Source organism: Elgaria multicarinata, chromosome 1 (assembly GCF_023053635.1).
Source record: "Elgaria multicarinata webbii isolate HBS135686 ecotype San Diego chromosome 1, rElgMul1.1.pri, whole genome shotgun sequence".
In the NCBI taxonomy this organism is placed as follows: Eukaryota; Metazoa; Chordata; class Lepidosauria; order Squamata; family Anguidae; genus Elgaria; species Elgaria multicarinata.
In genome coordinates, this window is record NC_086171.1 from 33,113,329 (window position 1) to 33,137,077 (window position 23,749).

The window sequence follows — 23,749 nt, forward strand, 5'->3', positions numbered from 1 at the left end:
TCCCAGGAGCAGGCAGGGACGACCCCAGGATAAACCTTAGGTCTAGCTAAGACCACAATTGATCCCATTATTCTACAAGCTCCATCCCACGAGTGTTTTACTGCACGCTTATTACTGGGCACTCACAGGTCGCTCACATGACGTTGTTTGCCTCTCGCATGTCATCCGCCCCTTCTGGCCTTTGTTGCGCTGCAAAAAAAACCCAGAAAAAGTCTGGTTGCTGCTCTCTCCTACCAGACTGAATGGGCCTAATTACTTCCTGTTTTCAGTCAGCGATGTCAGAATGATGACAGAGAAGCGACAAGAGCCACGCATTTCGATGTGATAGGGCTATATGTCCTGCACTCTGGGATGATCCTGGCCCTCTTCTGTGTGACAACTTTTGAAGAGTGCTATCATGTCTCCCTTCAGTTTTCTCTTTTCTTAAACATGCCCCATTCTTTCAGTCTCTCCTCACAGGGCTTTGTTTCCAGACCGTTGATCATCCCCGTTGCCCTCCTCTGAACTCCTCCAGCTTGTCTGCATCCTTCTTAAAGTGTGGTGCCCAGAACTGGATGCAGTACTCAAGATGAGGCCTAACCAGTACCTCACTCAACTTGGAAGCTATACTTCTATTAATGAAGCCCAAAATAACATCTGCGCTTTTTTGCAGCCATATCACACTGTTGGTCAAATCCAGAGGGAGCAGAAAACACTGTACACTTCACATTGCAGTTAGCAGTATAGGGGGAACTATCTTTTAAAAGCTCCTCCATGAAAAAATACCTCCCTGCCAGTAGAAAATTAGTAAAGAAGGGAGAAAGGTTTTATCTATACCTCAGTCTGCTCAGTTGGTTTTCTACTTGAAGGGATGTGTTTGTTTTGCCTTTTGATTTTTTGATTATTATTATTATTATTATTATTGGTTTGGTTTTGGGGGGGGTTACACTGAGGAGCATTCGGAAAAAGGATGCTCCCACCAGCTGTTTGAAAGGGTACCACTCATTCTGCCAACTCTTTCCTATCACATTTTGCTGAAGGTTTAACCTGTTATGAGGATTTATGTCATGAACCACTTTGAGGGGGCTGTTTGGCTCTGAAAGGCAGTATAAAAAACTATCTAAAGGCGCAACGCTATGCATGTTTAGACAGAAAAAAGGCTTACAACTCCCAGCATGCCCCAACCAGCTGTGTTGGTTGGGGCATGCTGAGAGATGTAGCCTTTTTTGGGGGGGGGGGTCTAAACATGAATAAGATTGCACCCTAAATAAATGAATAAGGTGTAGATCCAGCCTTAGTCTACTTCTAATGTTGAGTTTTTGACATGAGGGACCTAAGAACCTCTGCTACAAAGATGGACGACAACATATTTTGCTCCTCATTGAAGAGTGGTGACGTAGCAATGAGAATACACCCCACATTTACATTCTTCGGCTCAATATCCAGATGGCAGCAGGACAATCCAATCACAAGATCAGATGAAAATGATTATTTATATTCTCAAGCTCCTGCAAGTACCGCCCGAGTCCATTCCCACCTACCCCTCATACCCCTGATTGACCTGCAAGAGCGATGGGAAGGAGCCACTTACAGGCATGGTAGTGAGGGGAGATTCTGAAAAAATGGATGGAGGGACCTTCCGTGAGCAGAGCCCTTCTTCTTGTGGAAGGTTTCCATCACACAGGGGGAAATCCCTATTGCTTACCATCGCTTCTCCTCCCACGCATTTGTCCCTCATTAGTTCCTCTTTTGAAAGAAGAAGTAAACAACGTGCGCCTGGCCCATTCAGTGGGCCATTTTGATCCTGCTGCTTCTCCTGCACACAGCAGGAGATAGTGGCAACTTCCATCTTTAAAAATAAGTTGGGCTTACTTGGGTGGGTTTTTTGTCACGCGAAGAAGGCTAGAAGGGGTGGGAGGCGCATGGGAGGCAGACGACGTTGTGAGAGGGACCCGCAAAAATCCGTGAGTGCCCACCTGGTGGAGCTCTTGGAAGGTAGATTCTGGATCCAATCCATTGATTCTATAATAAATGATTTATTGGGTTTTTGATTATCATAGTTCTTAGCTGTCTTGGGTGCTATATGTAGAAAGATTTGTTTGTGCAATCCCCTCATGTGTGCATGTTTTGAGTGGAGAATTGTATCACAAAATTTAGAAAAGTGCTACTTTCTCTGCACAACTGTGTTCTGGTCTGCTTATTGATTTGAGAAGTGTGAATTTAGTAAATTCAAACAAAAATTCAAATGGAACAAATCCCACCCCCTGGTTTATTCCCCATGTCACCATTATATTACAGGTTTCTTGTTTACACATATTGCTGGAATGTTATGGAGGCAGACCAACAAGACGCTCCTTTGTCCCATGGGACAGGTTTGAATCTGCCCATAAATATGGCTCTCCCCAAATGCTGTGATAATACAAAATAGCAACAGAGTCTAAATCTTTCCATAACTGAATAATCAGAATCCCTGTGTTCGGATGTGACCCAGTATAGTATTCTACATATGCTTCCTCCAACCTGGTCCTCTCCAGATGTTTTGGAATACAAGTCCCAGCATTCCTGATCATTAGCCCTGTTGGCTAGGGATGATGGGAGTTGAATTCCAAAACATTTAGAGGACACCAGGCTGGGGAATGAAGTGCTACATAGGCCAAGCAGGATAAAACACTTTGAAAACAGTTTGAAAACTGTATATGGAGTGTCTCCTGGGCCCCAACAGTTGTCGATACCCTTACAAACTATTTTAAAGCAGTAGTGTAGATGCTGCCATAGTCTGAGAAGCAAAACCAGAGAGAAACTTTCAGATCTCAAAGGGAATTATTATTATTATTATTATTATTATTATTATTATTCAGATTTATATTCTGCTTTCCACGAAAGTATCAAAGTGGTAAACAAAATTCAATGGCGTAAAAACTATTAATCTAACAATAAAAACAACATGATGCAATTAATCAACAATATTATTATTACTCCATTTATATCTCACCTTTTTTCCTCTTGCAAGGAACCCAAGATGGCTTAAATGGTCCTCTTCCTCTCCATTTTATTATCCTCACAACAGCCATGTGAGGTAGGTTAGGCTGGGAGTCAGTGACCAAGCCAAAGTCACTCAGTGGCCCAGATTTTCCAAGTTCCATCCAACACTCTAACCACTACATCACACTGGCTCTCACGTGATTCACTTTATATTATCCAAATGAATGATTTACTTTACATTATCAGAACTGGTTACTCTGTGTGTTCATGAAGAAACGTAGAGACCTAAAGATGAATTTGCTATGTTCACAAACCCATGGCAACTGGGAGGGATTCTACACGTCGTACTGAGGGTGCTTCCATGCACCCCCAGTGCGCCTCCAAAGCGATCGTGTAGCTTGCCTGGAGAAGAGACGAGGAAGAGGCGTCCTTGCCGCCGCCGCCGCCGCCACCCACCTTCCTCCTCGCCGGCCGGGTTGGAGAGCTCGGCGGAAGAAGGCGGGGTGGAGAGCGACCCGGCCGGCAAGGAGGAAGGTGGGTGGTGGCAGCGGCGGCAAGGACGCCTCTTCCTCGTCTCTTCTCCAGGCAAGCTACACGATCGCTTTGGAGGCGCACTGGGGGCGCATGGAAGCTCCCTCAGTACAACGTGTGGAATCGCCCTGGCTTTATGAAAAGGGGGTGGGGGCAGAGATTGAAAAAGGCAATATGAATTATAAATACAAATAACCCCCTGTGTTTTCTTATTCAGTGGTGCAGAATCAATATAAATTCTTTCAAACCTGAATATGGTGTGAAACAAGAGCTATCTTTTTCTCCATGCTTTCCGACCTCAATATCATTACGTACAATAATTGGGTCTGTAAAAACCTATTAGTTCAAGAGAGCGGGGAGGTGTGCATTTCAGGACCTTCCCCCCACTTTCCTACAGGCAGATATGTCTGGGAACAAAATAGGTTGTGTCTGTTTTTTGTTTTGAAGTCATGGTCAAAAGGTATAGGCCATCTGCAAAAGTGTGATACTTGTGGTATTTTTTTATTTATTTATTAAATTTATTTATTCAATTTTTATACCGCCCAATAGCCGAAGCTCTCTGGGTGGTTCACAAAAATTAAAACCATGAAGAGCATAATAAAACAACCAACAATCTAAAAACACAAATACAAAATACAATATAAAAGCACAACCAGGATAAAACCACACAGCAGAAATTGATATAGGTTAAAATACAGAATTAAAACAGCAAAGTTTAAATTTAAGTTAAATTAGGTGTTAAAATACTGAGAGACTAAAAAGGTCTTCAGCTGGCGACGAAAGGAGTACAGTGTAGGTGCCAGGCGAACCTCTCTGGGGAGCTCTTGCCACAGCCGGGGTGCCACAGCAGAGAAAGCCCTCCTCCTAGTAGCCACCTGCCTCACTTCCTTTGGCAGGGGCTCACGGAGAAGGGCCCCTGTAGATGATCTTAAGGTCCGGGCAGGTACATATGGGAGGAGGCGTTCCTTCAAATAACCTGGCCCCAAGCCATTTAGGGCTTTGAATGTTAGTACCAGCACTTTGAATTGGGCCCGGACCTGGACTGGCAGCCAATGAAGTTGTAAAAGGACTAGCGTGATGTGGTCTCCCTGTTAGTAAACAGGCTGCCCTGTTTTGTACCAGCTGAAATTTCCTGACCATTTTCAAAGGCAGACCCACATATAACGCATTGCATTGTTGTAGCTTTGTTGGCTGCGTATGTGCATGTACTTTTTAAGAGACAGTGTTTACCATATCTATAAAGGGCAAGAGATACAGAGGTGAAGGTTCTGAGGCAGTGTGCAGAACGTTGGACTTATTCTGCATAAGTCCACATACAAATCACACTTGGGCATGAAGCTCATTGGGTGACCATGTGGAGGGATTTAAAATGGCTTCTCGCATGAAGGGTTGGTTCCAGATTATGCTGGATCAACTGCACTGGCAGAGGTGGGCATGCCCACCAACCCCATCCTGCTGCAGCCCCTCCAGCCCCAGGGAAATGCTACACAGATACCCTGCTGAATGGGGTGAGCTGTGCTGCGGTGGGGAGGAGGGATCCTCCAAAGTTGGGTAGAGGGGTCTTCTGTGGGCAGAGCCCTTCCTCTTGCGGAAGGTCCCTTCTGCTTGCAGAAGGCAGATCCTGGATCCCACCCACTATCTGTAATGTGTAGATCAGAACATAACAGCCCTGCTAGATAAGACCAAAGTACTATACAATCCCGCATCCTGTTTGCATGTTGGCCGATCAGATGCTGATGCAGGACATGAGGGCAACAATCTTCTCCCACTGTTGTTCTCCAGCAGATGGTATGAAGACAGATGCTCATACTTCCTTTGATCCTAGAGGCAGTATGTAACTATCATTACATGTAACCATTGATAAGTTTATCCTGCATGAATCTGATTAATCTCATTTTAAAACCATCCAAGTTGGTGGCCATCACTGAATTTCGTGGTTTAACTATGCACTTTTTTTTATCTGTCCTGAATCTCCCACCATTCAGTTTTATGGGATGGCCCCAGGTTCTAGTATTATGAGAGAGGGAGAAAAATCTCCCTCTGTTTCCTTCCTCCACAATAAGTAGACAGGTTGCAAACCATACAAGTGGTTTTTTGTCATGTTGACGGGGGGAATAGTTGAAGAGTAGCCATGGACAAGATATTGATGCATAAAAATATTGTTGAAATCTCCTTCTTTTTTTTTTCATGCTCTTGATCATAGTGGCACCAATAAAGTTGGCGGGCTTTCTTTTTCCTTTCTTTTTCCAAACAGGTACAAGCAGTGCAGAAGTAAAGGAGAACCGTAACACTGGCAACCTAGACGATCATGCGATTACCTGCAATGAAAGATCGAGAGTGGGAGCTTCCAGCATCAAAAGGAAAAGGCCTCTAGAAGAGGGCAACAGTGGACATTTCTGCAAACTCCAGCTCATCTGGAAGAAGGTCTCGTGGTCAGTAACGCCAAAGAATGCTCTGGTTCAGCTGCATGAACTCAAGCCAGGTTTACAATACAAAATGGTGTCCCAGACAGGCCCAGTCCATGCTCCGGTATTTGCAGTGGCTGTGGAGGTCAATGGGCTTACATTCGAAGGCACTGGGCCAACAAAAAAGAAGGCCAAAATGAGGGCCGCAGAACTAGCCCTCAAGTCTTTTGTTCAATTCCCCAACGCGTGTCAAGCTCACTTCGCCATGGGGAATTGTTTCAATCCTTCCACAGACTTTACGTCAGACCAGGCAGACTTTCCAGACACTCTGTTCAAGGAGTTTGAACCCTCTACGCACAGTAAGGACTTCTCAGTCTATAACCCGGTGAACAACGAATTGCTTTCCACGACTTGCCGGCACGGGAGGTTACTCTGCCACACGTTGGACTTAATGGGCCACTCTAAACAAAACAAGCGCAAGATGGCGTCCGCCGCTGAGAGCGAAAAGAACCCAGTGGTGTTGCTCAATGAGTTGCGGTCAGGACTGAGGTACGTCTGCCTTTCGGAGACTGTGGAGAAGCAGCATACCAAGAGTTTTGTGATGGCTGTGAGAGTGGATGGGAGAACATTTGAAGGCTCGGGACGTAGCAAGAAGCTGGCTAAAGGTCAAGCAGCACAGGCTGCTCTGCAGGCCCTCTTTAACATTCGTCTGCCCAGTCACATTCCCAGCAGGAGTAAATGTAATCATTTGCCACAGGTGAGAGCTCTAAGGTAGCCACCACCGAGCCGAAGGGATTCTTTCAGATTAATGTGATTTGTCGCGTTCTAGCCTGTAAATTGTGACGTCGTCAGAACACTCTCCTCACAGGGTACGATGCTGCAGCAAACCCCATTTCCTCACAGGAGCCACACACAAAGGTCTTTGGGCAGTGGAGGCTGGTGGCTCCCAAGTCAGTGGGTCAGTGAATCTGCTTCGGGTTTCAGTCAGAAGTTCTGACTGGTTCTGACTGAAACCTGAAGCGGATTCACTGACCCACTGACATCGGAGCCACCAGCCTCTGCTGTCTTTGCATATACTTCCCTTATTACATCATTCAGAGCCATTATGTGGGTGATTTCCTAAAGGGACAGCTGAGAAGAGAGAAATTCAAGGGACCATCAATCGTTCCACAACAGATTACGACACTATTACATGTAGCGAAGGCAGCGATCAGGGTGGGTGTTGTTATCAGGCTGCATTTGCACTTGAGGGAGGAACCATAAGTAACATACAATGGGGTGTCCTTGTTCTTTTCCTGTCAAGTTACATTTCGATAAAGAGGACATCATTCCTTAAAATAACTTATTGTACACTACATGCCTTTTTTTCCATATCTCATCCTCAGACAAACCTGCTTCTGGCAAGGATTAAAGATCTTTGTGTGTGGTTGTCAAACATCTGACTGAGAGACGGGGAAAGGCTTGAATGGCATCTCGCCCATTGTATGTCCATGTGCGCCTACACCAGCCTTCCCAACCTGGTGCCTTCCAGCCCAGATGTGTTGGACTGCAATTCCCATCATTCTCAGCCAGCATGCTGGCTGGGAATGATGGGAGTTGCAGTCCAACACATCTGGAAGGCTGCAGGTTGGGGAAAGCTGATCTAAACATGTAAAAAAAAAAGAAATTATATCTATAGCTGAAGTTTTTGGCTGCCCAAGAGTCTTCTGTTCTCACATTTGGAAAACGTTGCTAGTTTCCAGAAGTCTAATCTTTTCCAGATAATTATTTCCAGATAAAGAAATAAGTTGTGATTGTTTAGGTCAATGCAGACAGGTTTTCTAGGCCTGGATTTTTGATCAGTGTTGCTTACAGATATGGGTTGAAGTTCTTGGTTTCTTTTTTACCATGGCTAAAAGTACCGTAGGATGATTTTGCATACAAGTGGAATTTCCTTTGCTTTTCCAGAAAGAAAGAGATAGAGTTTTTTCCTTTTGAAGAGATGGGTCAGAGAAAGTCAGAGCTTGTTTACGTACTTCTTTTCTGAGACCTTTATCGGCTTTTGAATTCTTTCTCATTGATTGCTGTTGGTGTTGATTGGCTATTGCTTGCATGTTTGGGGTTGGTTAACATGGGACTTCAGGATTACAAAAATGGAATCTATATCATCATCAAAAACCTCCAAGAAAGAGCTACACCAAGATCTGTTTCCATGGGAGCTGCCCATCTAAGGTTGACAGGGATTTGTATGGTAGACATTTTTGCATTCCAGGTCAACTCATCTTAGCCTGATGTGGCATTAATGTGCATTTTCTTTTATATTTGCCTTGTTCTCAAGTTGTTGGGTCTCTCTTAGGAGTTCCTGCATCTTTACAGCTTATTCTGCTTTTAAATATCTTGTATGAATTGCTGAATTACATATCTGAGTGCTACTTGTATGCAGGTTTAAACAAGTATGTGTGGTATTGTTATTATAATTATTTACATTTCTATTCCATCCCATAGCCAAAGCCCTCTGGGCAGTTTTCAAAGATTAAAACATTATCTATCCGGTATTCTGCCTCATCAAGCAAATGTGTGGAGCTGAGCAGTCAAATAAAACGTTTCCCAGAAGTCAACTTTGGATGAGGTTGGAAGAGAGTGAACAATAGTAAAGGCAATTAACACAAACATAGCAGGCTTTGTCTAAAACAGAGATGGGCAACATGTGACCCTCCAGATGTTGCTGAACTGCAATTCTCACGCATGATGGACCACATGTTCCCCACCCCCTGGTCTAAAGGCAACATGAGAGAAGGGCCATCAGCAGGTCTTCCACAGGTGCATTTTGTAATAAAATAAGAGAACCATCCCTAGCCAGCCCCCAGACATTTTGGATTACCACTCCCATCATTCCTGAACATTGGCCATGTAGGCAGGGACTGATGACAGCTGAATTCCAAAACATCTAGAAGTCACCAGGTTGGGAAAGTCTGCCTTTTAGCCACTCCTAAAAGGCTGTAATTTGATCACATGAATGCCAGTGGGGAACCTCCAGCCTGTGGAATTAATGCAGCTCTTGAAGTTCTCCAGTCCAGCCTGTGAGGCATTCTGGGAAAGATCACCTCCTTGTGTAGGCCACTACCCCTTATTTTTTATCTTCTCCTTGGCTCAGTTACAAAGGGGAGATTAAAGGTCAGCGAGTTCCCAACCAAGCTGCATGGCCTTGAGGAACTATACTGTTTCAGGCCATGGGTTCTGCTTTTCACTCTAGCCTGGGTTGCAGGGTTCTGCTATGGGTCAGAGCTTTAGCAGGAGTCAGGTGAGGTCAGGATTCATAGGGAAGCAAGAGAGAAAGAGATCAGTACCACAGAACGTTCAAAGTGGTCCTGAGGCTGAAAGCTTGCCAAGGCTGTCTGTATGTTATTCCAACAAGGAAAAAATCAAGGCTGAGCCTTAAATAAGAGTTTGACTGCATTTAGGCAGCAGGGGGATGAGAGTGGGTAGTGTTGGAACTCGCGTGTGCCATGGAACGCAGCCACTGTCCACATGTGGAAGAGTCCCCTTCTGCTTAGTCTGCTCTGCCGCCTCCTTACAATTGCGGAAGGTGTCAGGCCGTGCAAAGTGGCTGAATCCCCTTGGCTCCTCTGTTGGGATTTAATTTGGTCTCCTTTGCTTTTGTTTTTCACATGTCCTGCTTCCTCTACCAGTTCAGGAAGGAGGCAAGGTAGAGCCAACCTAGTTTTTGCTGCTCCCCATTGGAGGAGCAATGGGGGTTAGTCCCACTTGGCTTCACTGTACTCAGGGAAGATCTACATGGAGCTTGAGCCAGGGAGCAAATGATATCAGTGGGTCATGCCCACTGATGCCAAGGGCGTGGCCACATTCACCTGACCTTAAGCAGCCTAGGTGTGGGGGGGGGCATCCATCCTCCCACCTTAAAGTAGTTCTTTGCAGCCTTGTGCTACAGCAACTCTGAACTCCAGTGCTTTGTTCTGTTCTGGAAAGGTTAGTTTAGACTAATTTCCAGTTGCTGTGGCAAGGGCTAGCTTCCCATGGCCCTAGTGGTTAGGGCTGTGCACCCACCCCCCGCTCCGCCTAGGACGCCAATCCGGAGCCACCAAAGCAGCCCAAATCTACCTCAGGGCTGCCTCGGGGGTTGCCCGACCTACCTCGGCGCTGAAGTGAGATTCGGGCCCTCCAAGGCGATTCAGACTTTTCTGCTGTTCCCTTCCCCACTAACCTGGTGCCTCCACTGTCCACCGCCACCATCTTTGCAAGGACAGCAGTGCGAGATGGCAAAGGCAGGTAAGCCCCCCTCCCCACTTACCCGCAGCCTACTTCTAGGCTTATGCGTCGGCAGCAGTGGAAGCCACTGGACGCAAGGATGACGGTGGTGGTGGCAGACGGCAGCGACAGGTAAGCCCCCCTCCCCACTTACCTGCTGCCGCTGCCAGTTCCAAGGGCCAGCTCTGAAGCGCAGAGGCAGCCCAAAGCTTCGGAGCAAATTAGCTTCGGCTTCGGGCCTCCTCAGCCCTCGCCCAAATCACCTCGGATCTGTGATTCAGAGGTCCGAATCACCCCAATATGCTTCAGATTTGGGGTTCGGATCCGAGGCGGTGCACAGCCCTAATGGTCCTTCAAGGTAGCGCAACGGCTGGAGAATGCTGGTAGTTGTAGGATTTTTTTTTCAGTCTAAACATGCATAGGATTGCACGCTAAGTTGGTATATATAAATATAATAAAGGAGATCTTTTAATGTGGTGAGTCTTTCCTCATGCTTCTCTCCTTTTCTCACGCTTATCTCCTTTCTCGAAATGGAACTGGATCTTTGAATCCTTGACGATTTTGCTAAGACGACGATGCGTGGAGACAGAGACGTTGCCTTATAATTTCAGGAACAATGTGATTTGGGGTGGGGGTGGGGTAGGGGTATTGCATTACCCTGAAACAACTTCTTTGTAATTTAAGCCATAATAATGATTCCTATTGGTAATGCAAGCAATATTACGCAAAGTCCAACTGCAGTTAAATCCCATTGATTTTAATGGGAGAGGTTTGGAGCTGCAATCCTTTACAGATAGATAAGCATAAAACTACAGCACCGAGGTCCCTCTGCCTTTTTTTTTTTAAAGTGTTCTGCTTTTTGTTGAGGGGAGGGCAGAGATATTTTCCTCCGAAGAAGAGTTCTGTGTAGCCCCCAAGCACTTGCTTCCAGCATTCTAAACACTGGTTAGCTTTTCAAAAGTGCAGTCTCCCTGTCGAGACGGTGGGACCTGTTATGTCTCCTGCTAACGTTGAGTTATTCACTAATTTACACCGAGCGCTCCTCTCCTCTCCTCTCCAGGGAGCCAATGGTGAGGATATGTCCACCGATTGGGCAGTGAATTATTACTGCTCAGAGGCATTACCGTGAGAGGGGCTTGTTTGGGACCATTACATCTCGAGCAAAGGAAGCGAGGCTATTTATTAGATGAAAGCTAGGGAGTCTCGCTCCGGAGTCATCATCCCATAAAGATGTCTTTAAAAGCAGCCACTTCCGCAACCATCAGAGACTCCTCTGTTGCTTTTGTCCAGGTCTGCAAGGAAGCGAGAGCCGTGCTTCGAAATCCTGCCGGCCCTCATTAAAAGCTGCCACTTTCTCTCGGCCTCGCATCCTCGCCTGGTTTATGATGGTTCGTTATTGTCTCCTTTGCACTAGCTAAGAGCACCCTGTCCCTCCAAGCAGGGCTGGTGAACAACTTCTCTCTGGCAGGGTCCCATGAGAAAAAATCCTCGGCTTGCACAGGGGTGGGGGGGGGCTGCCATTGGCTCCCAAATTGCATTCTTTATCTATTTGTGGCTGGTATTCAGTTCACATCTAGGAAGCCTTCCATTTATTCTAACCGCTTTCCCTCCTCCCGGAATGCCAGAGCAGCGGGTTGAGTTGGGCTACCACTGAGTTCTGACTCCCTCTTGTGGTACTCCTGACAAATCTTACACAATGGTTTCATGTTTCACTTCACACGAAGAAAGGCCGAAAGAGGGGGGAAACGACAGACAGCCAAGCACTCAGGAGTGTTCAAAAAGCCAGCCAGGGAAATGATCCAGTATCTCTTTTGTTCTTTATTGCCACATGCAGCAGTCAATAAAGGGCCTTTTTAATTGCACACAGTTTCTGAGGACCACCTTTGTGGGTTCTTCAAGAACGCTTTCATAGGTTTCATTCATGCGAGACTGACTGAGTGAATGGGAAAGAGGATCAAATGCCGCCGTGCTTCGGTAAAGGCATGTTTGAATCGCTGTGCCTTCCCCACCCCCACCCCCGGCTTAAAAAGCAGCAGTAGGATGGCCCAATCTGGGTTAGGTTAGTGGGAAAAGATTTAGACCTTTCCCCTGCACTGCTTCCGCACAGAACACCCCCTCTCCCAAAGGTTTGCCTTCAAAACTATTTTTTGCAAATAGCAGGTTCAAGAACATAGTGTAACAGGGAGGGGGGATTTTCACTGGGAAAACGCAAGAGGGGAAAGGGTTAAAAGCCACTCACCTTCCACACTGAGCTGAAGGAACTGTGAGCTGAGCTCGGTGTGGCTGGGTTGCACACTCCGTGGAGTGCACACTCTGCAGTGCGTTTGGTTGCGGCGGGGTGAGGGGAGCCATAAGGCTGCAATCCTAATTGCACACTTACCTGGGGAGTGCAGTACGATTGAATTCTGTGTACTATTATTGACAGCTTTTATGCCCCCCTCTTTAGCCAAAAGGACTCTCAGGGCAGCTTACTTAATATTGTATTGGTTTTACATGCTCTTTTAACTAGTTTTATGCATTATATTGTATTTAATGTTGTTCCCCGCCTCAATCTAGAGGGAGAGGCGGGTAATAATTATTATTATTACATCATCATCATTATTATTATTATTATTATTATTGCAAAGATAAGTAGCATGACATTGCCTCACCTCAGCCTTACCAAGACACAAGGAATAGGGAAGAAAGAGGGAGGATTGATACTATTAAATTAAGTTTTAAAACCTTTTTGAGGAGAGGGTGGCCGTTCACTTCCTCTTCCTCTCCAACTCGCAGGTCAGTTGGTGTGAGGGGAGGGGTAGCCCAGTTGTCTGCTTCATGAAGCCATAGGTGGGGAAGGCAGGGGTGGCAAATTGCCTGGCTGGATGCTTCTTCCATTCCTGTTCACAGCCAGGGCCGGCCCTACCATTAGGCAAAGTGAGGCAACCACCTCAGGTGGCAGTTGCTGCAGGGAGGGCAGCAGTGGCAGCCCCCTGGCTATTCCTCCCGACACACACACCCCATCAACGCCATTCCCTTCTATTGGAGGACAGAGCTGTGTGCCAGGGCTTGTCCTGCACCCCCTAAAATAGTCGGCTGTCTTCCGGTGAAGTTAAGGACATTGTCCCATCACCAATGTTGAAGTAAAATTCAACTACCAGTTCAGTTTGCTTCTGTACCTGGGCTGGGGGAGAGGGGCACACCATCCCCTCCTTTCCCTCAGGCAGCAAAATGTCTTCGGCCAGCACTGATCATAGGCAGTTGGATAGAATGGTCTCTGGGAGTGGGGGGGAGGAGCCCACTCCCTGCTTCATTTTTATTTTTATTTTATTTATTGTATTTATATACCATTCCATATCTAAAGTAGGTTTCAAAGCGGTGAACATAGAAATAACACAGTAAAAAGAAAGAAGATAAAGCATATTAAAATTGTTCAATTTAAAACAAAGGACTAATAAAAACAGTGGCTGGTCAGTTCAGGAAGGCTTCCTGGTTGTTTTAAGAGTTGTTTTTAGGAGGCGCTGGAAGCAGCTTACTGTTGTCACCTCCCTGACCTCCAGGGGCAGGGAATTCCAGAGAGAGGGGGCCACCCACTAAAGGCTCTTCTGATGGACTCTAATCGGTCCATGTAGAACCACCAGGAGCATGCCCTCCAATGACCGGGAAGGTTAGTAAGGGATAAGGTGCTTATCCTGGTCCAAAGTTGTTTAGGAATTTGTATTCTATTACCATGGAGCAGTAGAAGCCACAGGTGGGGAAGGCAATGGTGGCAGGTCATCTGGCTGGCTGCTGCTTCTTCTCAGTGCAATCCTATACATAACTACTTAGATTCTAAGTAGATGTATATAGAATTGCACTGTGAGTATTATTAACCTTTCTTTCAGAGTTCTGCAAAAGTGAAATTCCACCAGTTAGCTTAAAGGTATGGTTCTTTCTCAATACCCAGGTTGATGTCATTCATCCCAGATAAAAAAATGTGTGGAGTATGGGTAGTATCCAATGTTAGTCCTTCTTAGAGTAGACTCATTGAAATGAGTGAGACTTAAGGTAGTCATGACTAACGTTGGATACTACCCCATAGCTTTACTGTAAGACAATGTTAACAAGCACAATAATCATAATAATCATAATCATAATCATACATTTATTTGTTACCCACTTCTCCCTCTGTATCGAGGCAGTAACAACACAAATACAAACACCATAAAATACATATAACTAATTAAAACATTTAAAAATAATACATTATTAAAAGCAGAACATTATTAAAAAGGCATCTTAAAATTCAAGTGGGTAGGCCTGCCAGAAGAGATCAGTCTTTATGGCTTTCTTAAATTCCAGAAGACTGTTAAGTTGATGAATCACTCCCGGCAAGCCATTCCACAAACTGGGAGCGGCAGAAGAAAAGCTCCTCTGGGTAATAGTTGTCAGCCTTGTTTTTGTTGGCTGGAATAATTTCTTCCCAGACGACCTGAGTGTGCGGGGCGGATTGTATGGGAGAAGGCGATCCCGCAGGTAGCCTGGACCCAAACCATGTAGGGCTTTAAAGGTGATAACCAACACTTTATACTTCGCCCGGAAACTAATTGGCAGCCAGTGAAGTGATTTTAAAGTTGTTGTAATATGGTCACCCCTAGGTGTACCAGTGACCAACTTGGCTGCCATATTTTGAACTAGTTGAAGTTTCCAGACTAGGCACAAAGATAGCCTAATGTAGAACGCATTGCAGAAGTCAAGCCTTGAAGTTACCAGCACGTGCACTACCATCTTTAGGTCCTCTGGCTCTAGGAAAGGGCACAGCCTAGAAATACTAAGGTAGAAATGCTTTTTTTATAAAAGAAAAGAAACTGATAGGGCAGGGTGCTGAAGGCCAGGGTGCTTTTTATCCTAGGTCCAGCCCAGCAGGGAAGGGAATGTGGGGGGGGGGGGCTTCCATTCATAAAATGTCTTGGGCTGGCCCTATAGGAACAGCCTCCATCCTTCATTGCTTAGTATGGGGACTGGATATGCTTTTAGGAAGCAGAGGTAGAGCAAGGGGCCACTTCAAGTCTTGCAGCTTAAGCCTTTTCCTGTTCCACAGAAGTTTGTGGTCACAGTGGTCACAGGAGTGGCTGCTCCTTAGAATGTTTTAATTTTAATTTATGTGGGGGGGGGTTTCATTGAGCATATGCTTCCCCTTTCAAAAATTCAGCAACACAGAAATATATGATGTTCCTGTTTTCGAAGGAACACTCAAGACTACAAAACCACGATATGTGATGTATTATATCTTTCTTCCACCATACCCCCCTTCACACCCTCCTGCTAGAGCTTTTCTGGGAGAGAATTTGTTCTATAAAAATAATTATCATCAGTGCCTTTCTTTCTTACTTGGATTTTACTAGGTAGAATTGTTCTTCCAGGTCTTTGTCCAATTATGGCTTCATTTAATGTTTCTTAAGTGATTTCTATAGTAGATTAACTTTGCAGTTCCGTCGTTGCAAAGTATAATATTTGTTAGGCTATTAAAAAGCAAACTCAACATTTGCAGGTTTACCTGTTTTCTTCTCTGTATCTCTCTGGGACACCTAGCACATTTACAGAGGAGGAAAGATTTCTTCTCTTGGTGCCTAATGAGCCATTGTGTGTTAATAATGTGAACAATAGTTTAAAATAGCACCTCAATTAAACTCCAAGGGCCTGGCTATTGCCAGAAAGCAAAAAATAGAAAAGCCATGTTGATGTTGATGCTATTGCAGTAGTAGGAGGAGCAGTAGTAGTAATGAATAAGATTACCAGTAGCTTATGCTACTAAACATACCACTAATAGTAGTAGTAAATGATGGTTATGCTAATGACATCCAGGGTATTGTCTGAAAGCCCATGATGAAGCAACCTTACTGAAGCTAAGCAGGTTTGTGGTCAATTCCTTGGGTGGGAGACCTTCTGGGAACTCCATGTATGTGGCCTAAAGTTCCATGATTAAAGAAAGGTGGGATATCAACATAATAAATAAATAAATAAATAATCAGGGCTGTTGTATTTAAACATGATCTTATTGCCCCCACTCCAGCTTAAGGATCTCCCAGCCTCGCCCCCTCTGCTGCCGCTATGCCACTAGAATAGTTACCAGATCTGTCCATGGTACTGGACTCAGTCTAATCGTCTCTATGGTGGGGCACACCCAACTCACCCGATTGTACTTTTTCATGGCCCTGGTAGGAGATAGATGTGACTGGACCTCTTTACACTCACAAAACAGCCTCACTGCATTGCTCCAAACATGACAGTGTAGGGTAACCATATGAAAAGGAGGACAGGGCTCCTGTATCTTTAGCAGTTACATAGAAAAGGGACTTTCAGCAGGTGTCAGTTGTAGGCATGCAGCACCTGGTGAAATCCCCTCTTCATCACAACAGTTAAAGCTGCAGGAGCCCTGCCTTCTTTTGTATCTTGTCAAGAGGGCAGGGCTTCTGCAGCTTTAACTGTTGCGATGAAGAGGGGATTTCACCAGGTGCTGCATGCCTAAAAATGACACCTGCTGAAGTTCCCTTTTCTCTACAACTGTTAAAGATATAGGAGCCCTGTCCTCCTCTCCATAGGGTCACCCTATGACAGTCAGGCCTATGGCTTTATATGTGTGCCTGCTCTGGTCACATGTAAAGGGCAGGGGAGTGAGGGGGTTGTGCTGGAATTTAATGCACTGAAAGGCTTCTAGTAGTGGGAGCTGAGCTGTCCTCTGGCTCACTGCACCTTTCCTGTGATCCTTCTGACACCCCAGCCCTACCTGGGCTCCAATACTGGGAGTTAGGCTGGCTGGGATTAATGCAACTGGGAGAGGGGCTGCAGAGGAGAAGAGGTTAGCATTGCCCACCTGCATGTGCTTATAACACTTTCAGCTGCAGCTCTACCTCCTCACACTAAATGTGATTAGGCCGGGCCAACACTTAAAGACACAGGGCTGCTGCTGACTGGGGCTGTTGGAGAAAACCACAATGGATTTAAATACGTTCAGATTTCTATGAATCTGCAGCAGATCAGCTATTTCCGAGTCATGTGGATTCCCCGGACTTGCATAACCCAGTTTTTCACTGGAGTGGGGTGGGTGGGATTTGCACTAATTCTAACAAATGCAGGTTAGCGCATTTGCGCAAGTGGCCATTAGCACTGATGAACACCTGCGCTAATGTGTGAATTAGCACAAATAGAATGAAATTTTGGTAAAAAAATCTGATTCCATTAATCAACCCGACAATCTATGAAACACAAATGGAACAGGTTTAATAAAATCCATACTTCCCTACTGCTGACGTATGTCACTTGAGCCTCACAGCAGCAAAACTCAATATTATTTATTACATTTATATACTGCCCCATAGCCATATGAAAAGGAGGATCATATGCAGGAGCCCTGCCCTCTTTTGTTAGAGTGACCAGATACAAAAGAGGGCAGGGCTCCTGCAACTTTAACTGCTGTGATGAAGAGGGGACTTCACCAGGTGCTGCATGCAGACAAATGACACCTGCTGAAATTCCCTTTTCTATGCAACTGTTAAAGATATGGAAGCCCTAGAGTCCTCTTTTCCATATGGGCACCCTAAACAACTGTGCCAAATGTATGACATAACATAATGAGCAATAATGACCACAAGCCTGAGGCCTTCAACAGTTTAAATCTTTTAGTGTATGATCACAAGCCTGTAACCTTCACAGTGGCAGGAAAAAGATTTCTTTAAAAGTGTGGGCTGTACTTACTGAGGCTCAAGTAACCAACTGAGTATGCATCATATGCCACAAATGCAGCTGCCAACTGCTGTGTTTATTTATGTGTTTGTTTACTTTATCCCTAACCATTCCGAGGGCTCCATGGGATATTAAGCATGCTTAGAACAAAGATGACTAATGGTTTGTTTGCAGAAATTATGTGGTTAAAAAGTGGTTCTCTGCATGTCATCTGTTGCCTGCAATCCCTGCTTGGCCATTGGTTGAACTGCTGTGATGTTGGAAAGCTCAAAGCAGCAGATAGAAACGTCAAACAGAAAATGAGGGTAGGCTTAATTGGGGAATGAGCACGTGAATGCTCGTAAGTGTCGTGGGAAGGAGTCAGTATCTGTATTTAAAGAGTAAAACTTCCAGCTACAGACTATATAGAGGAGATGGGGGACAGCACATAGTTGGAGATTTTACCTTATATGAGTGTGTATGTGTATATGATGGAAATTAAAACAGAAGGATATAGATATTGCTGTCATCACATACTGTAGAACAGTGACAAGATACCTGAATAGTATTCTTACTCCTCCTTCCCTCCTTCCCTCCACCCCAAAAACCCCAGACAGACCCAATGCCATAAATTTGCATCTTTAAAGCTTGCATTCATAAAAAGGAGGGTGGAGGGGCTCAGAAAAATGTCTTTCAGATTTGCTAGTCTTTGATGTTGCTGTTTTGACATCTTCTCTTCTATAGACAGGCGAAAGCTGGGAAAGGATGTAAATTCATTTTAAAAAAAAACCCAAAAAAACCCATACGAGTTTGCCTGGAGCTTCCTTTTGAAGCGGCTGTAGGTTGACGATGCGCGTACGCTAAAACACAACAGCAAGTCCAGCCGATCCTATTTCATGTTTCAGAAAAGCCAGAGCACACGGCAAAATGTAGCGCTGAGTCTCGTAAAGAGTGAAGCGACACCCGAGGGAGCGCTGTTATTAAAGTAAGTAAAAATGGAGCAGGCACCTCGCGCAAAGACGCTGCGCCTGTCTACCAGGGGTGACCTGCGTGAATAAAAGGGATCAATTAAGTAAGCATGCAGTAACGACGGGTTCTCAAGACAAACACCAATGGCACCAGATTGATCAGCAGGGAAGAAAGAAAACATTGCAGAGGCGAGCCAAAAAGAGGCCTCTCATCCGCCTTTGACAGAAATTGATCTGAGTAAATTAAACACTTGTACTGCAGGGCTTAGAGCTATTGGGGGGGGAGGGGATATAAGGTGCCACCAATGTCAGAATCCGGGCTCCTCTTTTTCAATCGCTTTTGGATTGTAGGCCCCTTCCAACTCTGCTATTCTAGTTCTGAAGAACGCAGGACACCGTCACCGGAACAGGTAGAAACAGTGCAGGAAGAGGTATTTTGCTGAAAACCCTCTCTTTCAACATATTTGTTTATGTATTTATTTATTGCATTTCTATTCCGCCCAATAGCTGAAGCTCTCTGGACGGTTTACATATAATAGTAGTGAAGCTTACATGGAACCCAAGCAACATAGGGTTGCCTCTAAGGATTCCAAACATACAGAAAGATTAATGTTATGGTGCTTCGAAAACTGTGTAAATAAAAAAGAAAAACAAGTGCCCTAAGACAGTTATGGAGCCAGTGTGGTGTAGTGGCTAAACTGTTGGACTGGGAGTCAGGAGATCTGGGTTCTAGTCCCAACTCGGCCATGGAAAACCACTGGGTGACTTTGGGCCAGATATAGACTTTCAGCCCAACCCTCCTCACAGGGTTGTTGTTGTGAGGATAAAGTGGAGAGGAGGAGGATTATGGATTCCTTGGAGGAAAAAAGGCAGGATATAAATGCAATAATAAATAAATAAATCCCAGGCCAAGATACCCCAAAAGGTGAAGCTAGTCCTAAGGGCTTATTTATTTATTTATTTATTTATTACATTTTTATACCGCCCAATAGCCGAAGCTTTCTGGGCGGTTCACAAAAATTAAAACCACAATAAAACAACCAACAGGTTAAAAGCACAATTACAAAATACTGTATAAAAAGCACAACCAGGATAAAACCACGCAGCAAAATTGATATAAGATTAAAATACAGAGTTAAAACAGTAAAATTTAAATTTAAGTTAAAATTAAGTGTTAAAATACTGAGAGAATAAAAAGGTCTTCCGCTGGTGACGAAAGCAGTACAGTGTAGGCGCCAGGCGGACCTCTCTGGGGAGCTCATTCCACAACCGGGGTGCGACAGCGGAGAAAGCCCTACTCCATTAGCATTCTCTGGAGCCAGTCAGGTACCACAGAGATCTGTAACCTGAAAGATTGAGGGAAGGGCTGTAGCTCAAGACTAGAGCCCCTGCTCTGCATGCAGAAGGGCCCAAGTTTGATCCCCTGCATCTCCAGGTAGGGCTAAGAAAGAATCCTGCCTGAAAACCCAGAGAGCTGCTGCTGGTCAGTGTAGACAATACTACGCTAGATAGACCCATGGACTGACTCAGTGTAAGGCAGCTCACTATGTTTCTAACAGAGTGACCACAGCTCCTTCCTACAGTGTTAGAAACTTCAGATCATGTTAGTTCATGACAGCGCAATGCCAAACAACTCTGGGCCCACTTCAGAAAAAAATCTTAGCCCTCCCTATGTCCTGTTTAAATCAATTGAGTTTCTTTAATTGAAAGACACAACTAAACAGAGTTGTGTGAACAGAATGCTGGACTAGGTGAACCCTGGGTCTGATCCAGTGTGGCTCTTCTTATGTTCTAACTAAACTATGCCATTGACTTCAGTGCCACTTATCCGCTACTAGCTTTCTCTGGAGCATGGCTTCCTCTGCCTGCCATGTAACTCCGCTTTAAGTCTAGTTGGTAGTGTTACAACTATATTTATTTTATTATTTGTTAAAACATTGTATCTCGCCCTATATCTTAGGGATCCCAGGGTGGCGTACAGATAAAAACAATTCAAACAGTATAAAACAATAAATAATATACACAGCTAAAAACATATCAATCTATTAACAAGCTAAAAGTCAGTAGAAAATTTAAAAGCAATAAAAACAATTAAAGCTATGCGCAGCTTTTAGGCAAATTTAGCCCTTTGATAAAAAAAAGGGGGGGCACGTTTTAACTTGGTGCTGAAACAAGGCCAACGTTGGCTTCAGTCGGGCCTCCAAGGGGAGGGCATTCCGCAACCAGGGTGCCACAACAGAGAAAGCCCTCTCCCACGTGCTATCATAATGCATGGGGCTGCCTTGACAGTGCCAGTTTGGCCCCGTTTCAGAGAAGCAACACACTTTTGCAGCTGCGGGGTGACATCAGGTAATCCTGATGCAGGAGGCAGTGCAGCCTTTTTGGCAGCCATTCGGCTCGCTGGGCCCACCCCCTCCCCCGGCTTCCAGTGACCAATGGGAGGTCGCCTTCCACCCGGGAATAACCCCAGTACGGTACTGGAGCAAGGACAGATGGCCAAAGAGCTGTGCTGACCTTGCCCCAAGAGGAAAAGTCAGGGTAAGTTCCCGAATTCTCCAACGTGCATCTTCGTATCTTTGCCCCGCGGTGGCAGAGAATTGGAATATAACTGCATATAACAGATGCAGTGCTGATTCGCAGCCACTATGGGGCAAGGACGCCATTTAAACAGCCCCTTAATCTCATATTGGTGGGATGCAGAGGAGGGCTCCTCCAACAGATCTCAAATCACAGGCGCTAGCTGCAATTTCCAAGTTCTCTTCAAAGGCAGCCCCACATAGAGTGCATTGCAGTAGTCTAATTAGGAAGTTACCAGCACATGCACTACTGTGGCTATGTTGTCCTGGTCCAGGAAACGTCATAGCTGGCAGATCAGTCAAATTTGGCCCCAAGTACTCTGGGCCACAGAGTCCACATGGGCCTCCAGTGACAAGGATGGATCTAGGAGTACTCCAAAATACACACTTGCTCCTTCAAAGGGAATGCAACCCTTCTAGGACAGGTCACTTCCCCAATTTCTGGACTTGGGAACCACCAATCCACAGAGTTTCAATCATCAGCTTCAGTTTTTTGGCCCTCATCCAGCCCATTACAGCCTCCAGGCACTGGTCCATCACCATCACCACTGCAGCTGACTCTGATGACAAGAAGTAAAGCTGAGTATCATCAGCATACTGATGGCACCCAACCCCCAAAACCCTAATAACCTCATATCAGTGTGTGTTCACACACGCGCCACTGCTTTGGGGACAATTGGTTTGGCTGATCAGTCTGATCTGTATCTCAGAGCTTCTATGGCAGATATAAATTACCGCCTTGGCTATACGTTGGAATGAGTTCCACAACATTTGCGCTGATTGCATTACGTCTTGGTTTTGTTTTTTATCCGTGTTCGTCTAGTTGCCAAATTGCTCTGCTGTTTTACAGTTTCCTGCCTGGCTTTACACTCTGTTTACATGAGCAGCGTGTCGCTGCAAAAGTGGAATCAATAGAACGGAGATGTACAGCACCTGTATCACAAAGGTTACTGCAGTCAGAAAAGAGCTGATGAAGGCTGGATGTAATGAGCTGGAACATCCTAAAAGTAATTCCTAGCAGCACTAAAGACAATCATATAACTTCACTTGACATGGGTAATCCTCAGTAGACTGAGGAAGTATCGGGGCGGTGCTTTCTTCTCCTGGAACCGAGTTTTGTCGTCTGTGAAGAGTTAGCATGAGATATGGGGAATATCTTCCCAGCTAGGAATAGCTCATAAGTCAAGGGAGGTGGAACTTATATGAAGTCACAAAGGTCATTCTGAGTCTATCACAGCATAATGTATCACTCACACTGCCGGCATACGTAGAGCTTGAGTTCACCATGTTTGCTTGTATGTACATCCCAATTATTCCAGTAGGATTCATTTCCAAGTGAATGGGTTTAGGATTGCAGGCTTTGTCATAGAAACAACTCCTATTCAAGACAAGCTCCATGTTTGACGGGGCCCTGATCATCGGGTGGACCTCCTCCTGTGTTGACAAGCCCCTTCAGGATTACCTGGCAGGAGTGGTGACAGCAGCACTCACAGAGTGGCTGGGAGCTACCATTTTAATTTCCCACAATCTCCTGGAGCGCCCAATGTGGTGTCATTCCAAGGCATTGTGGGAAATTTAAAGGAAGGCTCACAGACACAGCTGTGTGATGTGGAGAGCCCGGGTCAGATGTCAGGGATGATGGGCCCTGCTGGGGAGCCCGCTGGGACCCTGGCAGCTCCCCTGAGGTGCCTGCTCTTATTTCAATAAATTGGACTGATTTGTAAAATCGTAACAGTGGTTTCCTTTTATCCACCCTCTGATAAAAGTTTGAAATAAGAATGCAACACAAAGAGGGCAGCCTTGGCACCTAAAGCTGGATCCCAGGGCGGACATCCAGGTGCCCACATCCCGGCTCATCCACCCCAAATGATCACCAAGGTGATAGGGGCTACCATGGGCATGTTGAGATCCACCAGAACAGATCCACCAGAACAGAGAGAGAGAGAGAGTCAAAGGCTGGCTGGGCATGTACTTGGCTCCAAATGTTTGTTTTGTTTTATTTTTACTTTAAAAAAAAATCAATCATCTTTTCCTGCAACAAAAAATGTGTTTAGCATAAGGTCAGCAGAAACAAACTCCATTTTATTCCCATACCTTTGATGGTGCTATGGTTTAAGTAAGTTTAAAATGGTCAAACTGCACATGCTCAGAGAATTTCTTTCTTTTTTTAAAAAAAAAAAAAACACCACAGGATTGACAAACAGTTTTGAGGCATGGAGGATCGCTCTGATACTAGGGCAAAGGTCCCAGGACAATAAGGGAGACTCAGGCCTTAGCTAGACCTAAGGATTATCCCAGGCAAATGGAGGGGTTGTCCCTGCCTGCTCCCGGGATCCCCTGTGTGTCATTTGGATGCACAGGGATGATCCCGGGACGATCCTGG

The 23,749-nt window shown here is 45.3% G+C and overlaps 1 protein-coding gene across 1 annotated transcript in view; it reads left to right on the forward strand.

The window, feature by feature from the left end:
- ADARB2 (adenosine deaminase RNA specific B2 (inactive)) overlaps window positions 1-23,749 on the forward strand; it is a 484,223-nt gene that overhangs the window by 325,609 nt on the left and 134,865 nt on the right. Inside the window, exon 4 of the mRNA XM_063125777.1 lies at window positions 5,747-6,654. Coding sequence (XP_062981847.1) covers window positions 5,747-6,654 — 908 coding nt within the window. The remainder of the gene's footprint in view (window positions 1-5,746; window positions 6,655-23,749) is intronic.